A 4,279-nucleotide genomic window follows, 5' to 3' on the forward strand; every position below is an offset into this window, starting at 1 on the left:
GGTTTTTTCGAAAAGTCAAAAACTTTTTGAAAAAAATATAAAAATATAAATTTTGAATATTATTATATAAAATTTTCGAAATTTTCAACATTTTGAAAATCCGAGATAGCAGTTTGATAGCGCGGTCAATTCTGAGTTCTTTCATGCAAAGAAATTGGATCTAGCTTAAAAACTAAGCTCTTGGGAGCGATTGCCGTGGTTCAATGTTTTGCGTCGAAATCGGACGAACATGACGTCACTCTGACGTCATTTCCGGCCGACCTATAGTAGCTACGAAGTTCAAATTTTGACACAAGGTGTCAAATTGATGCAGCCGAAGGTACTGAAAGTTTGGCGTCGATCCGTCAAGCGGTTTGGATGTTATTGCAGAAAAACGGGAGGGGGGCTATAAATAGCCCCCCCCCCAGTGGGGCGCGGGTTAAGCTTCAGCGTTGCACGAATCATAATAAATCACGATTATATGTGTTTGAGATAGGATTAACGCATTTTTCACTTTCATGAATGTTCATGAACATTCACGAACTGTTCTTGAACAGAGACATGTTCGTGATCACGTGACCTTGAATACAGGAATTCGTAGGCTATCAGATAAACAAGCAAACATTGTTCACGAACTGTTCATGAACAAATTTACAAACACCAAACCTGAAAACTTCCACACAATGTGCTAGATTGACGTATGCTAAGCTATGCTAAGTTTCGCGGCACTACATGCCGTGGTTTCCTCTAAATACGCATAAATCTGGCGGGTGTGGCCAAAAACGCCCCCTCCCCTCCGCTACCAGAACGTTAGGATTTATGGCGGTGGAATTCTGTGCTGGACTGCTGGGCTGGACTTCTGGACTGGAGTCGCCTCAGCGAGAGACACCTGGAAAGTGTTGCGGCTTGAAAGAAAAAAATCGCCGTTCCCGGCTCAAGGAACAGTATTTGTGGTGTCAAGTTGTTGTTACGATAAAAATCACAAACAGATATCTAAAAGCATACACACATCCAACACCTTCAAAAGATACCAGCGTTCAACAAAACTAGATGAGTAATGATTAGACAATTGACTCAGTTCCACATATATTACTCACCGCACCAGCACACCACTTCGGCACAGCACGACCATCGTAAATTAGCAGCAACGACTGTCAGTGACGAACGATGCAATGGGATTGGGCCGAGCAACTATGGCATGACTCAACAAAAATGAGTGATAATTTTCCTCATATGCGTTCATCAATATTACAAACATAACAACCGGATAGGTGGGCATGTACCAAAATCCATTGATATTCCTAGTACAGCAAACCATACAAAGTAGTTTGCAAAAGAAATAAATACTATTGTTTGCAGACAATTATCAGATACTATTGCCACTACTGGTATCCATAGGGACTGATCAATAGGGAAACCAGTCCACCTGGGAAGCAGCCACTCAGAACAGGAGGAGGGGCGCCTCAGGCAGCCGCCGCGAGCCCCCACCGCTCAGCCCCTCACTCAGGGCGGGGTCAGGATACAGGGTTCACCTCAGGCGGCCGCGTGGCCCCACCGCTCAGCCCCTCACTCAGGGCGGGGTCAGGACACAGGGTTCTCCTCAGGCGGCCGCGTGGCCCCACCGCTCGGCGCGCTCGTTCTCCTTGATGTCGTCGATGATGAACTGCACCACGTTGGAGGTGGTTTGGCTGCCGCCGGCGTCCGGCGTCAGGATGCGCTCGCCGATGGCCCGGTCGATGGCGCTCCTGATGAGCGCCTCGTGCTGGTCGAGCGCCAGGTGGCTGAGCAGGTCGCAGGCCGCGTTCAGCATGGCCAGCGGGTTGGCGATGTTCATGCCGACCATGCCGCTGCCCGTGTTGCGGGTGCCCGGCTCGAACACGGCGTACTCGGTGCCGTAGTTGCGGCCGGACATGATGCCGGGCCCTCCGGCCAGGCCGCACGCCACGTTGGACACCACTGTGCCGTACAGGTTGGGCATCACCATCACGTCAAACTGCTCTGGGCGGGAGACCATCTGCATGCAGCAGTTGTCCACAATCATCCCGCTGAACTCAATAGAAGGGTACTCCTTGGAGATGCGCTTCATGGTCTCCAAGAAGAGGCCATCAGATAGCTTCATGATGTTGGCCTTGTGGATGGCTGTCACCTTCTTCCTGCCGTGCTCCATGGCGTAGCCAAAGGTGAAGCGAGCCAGGCGCTCACAGTTGGAGAGGGTGATCACCTTCAGGCTCTCAATCACCCCTGGAACATTCTCATGCTCCATCATGGCATACTCTCCCTCTGTGTTCTGCCTGATTATGACAATGTCAATGTCAGGGTGGCGGGTGGGAACTGTGGCATGGGAGCGGCAGTGCAGCACATATGCAAAGAGATCCAGCTGGTTGCGCAGCTCCACATTGTGAGAAATGGTGCCAGGCAGATTGGAGCGTGATTCAATGTTCCCCTTGATTGCCACCCCATTGCGGCGGATGGATGTGATGGCAGCCTTCATGGAGGCAGCATCATCACCACTGGTGTCCACATTTATCTCTTCAAAGTCAACAGGTACACCTGCATACCTGAACACTTCCTTCACATGGTTCATCATCTCTGGTCCGATTCCAGCTCCGGGAAGCATCGATACTGTGTACCGACCACCATACTTTGCCAGTACGCTTTTTGAGCCAAAATTCCTTTGATGTATATCACCTCCAAATGTGTTGATGGCAAGGGCCCGAGCACCAGAAAAAGTGCGCGACGATCGCAAAATAAAGCTACGAGCAAGCGATGCAGCCGCCATTTCCTGCCACTGCACAAATACTTTCAGAAATAAGTAGTCACTCAACACAGCTTACTCCTATTGTTTCCGCTTCCTACGCTCCTTATCACGTTATCTTCCCTGTGGTTTTGATTATCTGTAAGAATCTTGGTTTTGATAAAGCCTGTAAATATACCATACCAGTGATACACCACTGTGTGCAATGAAAAAGAAAAATTTGATTGTCCCTACAGCGCCGTTTATGAGTCGCTCGTGAATCTAAAACGCTGCAATTTTTTGACAATACTACTCGGCCGCCAACACGGACGCTGACGTATAAATAAATTGATGGACAGTCAGTTAATTGACTGGACTGACTGTAAGAATCTTGGAACTGACAATCTCAATAGGCAATGGACCTCCCAATGCAGTACAAATGATAGCAGACAGCAGTAGTTTCCCCTACCAAAGTGGTGGTTTTCAACCACAAATGCTCGTCGAGGTCGGAATTTCCAAATACGCCTTGCTGACGGCTATCAATTCAGCAGCAACGAATATCAGTCTCACAGCAGCATATTTCGGGGTCTTTCGATTTGGCTGAAAATCGGTATACAGGGCCTCCTCGATGCGCTGATTCCGAAAATGTACCTCTTTGGGGTGGTATTTTGCACCGTTAACGAGTTAACGACCAATTAACATTTTAACGGGAAACGGCGGGGTCTCTCGATTTGGATGAAAATCGGTATATAGGGCCTCCTCGATGCGCTGATTCCGAAAATGTACCTCTTTGGGGTGGTATTTTGCACCGTTAACGAGTTAACGGCCAATAAACATTTTAACGGGAAACGGCGGGGTCTTTTGATTTGGCTGAAAATCAATGTATAGGGCCTTCTCGATGCGCTGATTCCGAAAATGTACCTCTTTGGGGTGGTAATTTGCACCGTTAACGAGTTAACGACCAATTAACATTTTAACGGGAAACGGCGGGGTCTTTTGATTTGGCTGAAAATCAGTATACAGGGCCTCCTCGATGCGCTGATAACGAAAATATACCTCTTTAGGGTGATATTTTGCACCGTTAACGAGTTAACGACCAAATAACATTTTAACGGGAAACGGCGGGGTCTTTCGATTTGGCTGAAAACCGGTATACAGGGCCTCCTCGTTGCGCTGATTTCGAAAATGTGCCTCTTTGGGGTGGTATTTTGCACCGTTAACGAGTTAATGACCCGTTAACATTTCAGCAGCATATCGATTTCAGCAGCAAATTTTCGGGGTCTTTCGATTTGGCTGAAAATCGGTATACAGGGCCTCCTCGATACGCTGATTCCGAATATGTACCTCTTTGGGGTGGTATTTTGCACCGTTAACGAGTTAACAGCCAATTAACATTTTAACGGGAAACGGCGGGGTCTTTCGTTTTGGCTGAAAATCGATGTACAGGGCCTTCTCAATGCGCTGATTCCGAAAATGTACCTCTTTGGGATGGTATTTTGCACCGTTAACGAGTTAACGACCAATTAACATTTTAACGGGAAACGGCGGGGTCTTTCGATTTGACTG

The 4,279-nt window shown here is 48.0% G+C and overlaps 1 protein-coding gene across 1 annotated transcript; it reads right to left on the reverse strand.

The window, feature by feature from the left end:
• Positions 1-1,052: 1,052 nt before the first annotated feature.
• On the reverse strand, positions 1,053-2,932 carry LOC122364714 (isocitrate dehydrogenase [NAD] subunit gamma, mitochondrial-like). Its single transcript, XM_043335370.1, has 2 exons — positions 1,579-2,932; positions 1,053-1,511 (listed from the first exon to the last, which is right to left on the reverse strand). Exon 1 carries the CDS (start codon positions 2,756-2,758, stop codon positions 1,580-1,582), a length of 1,179 nt encoding a protein of 392 aa, XP_043191305.1. The 5' UTR covers positions 2,759-2,932; the 3' UTR covers positions 1,053-1,511; position 1,579.
• Positions 2,933-4,279: the final 1,347 nt, after the last annotated feature.

The sequence above is a fragment of the Amphibalanus amphitrite genome, unplaced genomic scaffold, assembly GCF_019059575.1.
Source record: "Amphibalanus amphitrite isolate SeventyFive unplaced genomic scaffold, NRLGWU_Aamphi_draft 000693F_arrow, whole genome shotgun sequence".
Lineage (NCBI taxonomy): Eukaryota > Metazoa > Arthropoda > Thecostraca > Balanomorpha > Balanidae > Amphibalanus > Amphibalanus amphitrite.

What these genes read in the sequence shown, in the direction of transcription:
- LOC122364714 (XM_043335370.1), bottom strand. Translation starts at nt 2,758, where the DNA reads ATGGCGGCTGCATCGCTTGCTCGTAGCTTTATTTTGCGATCGTCGCGC.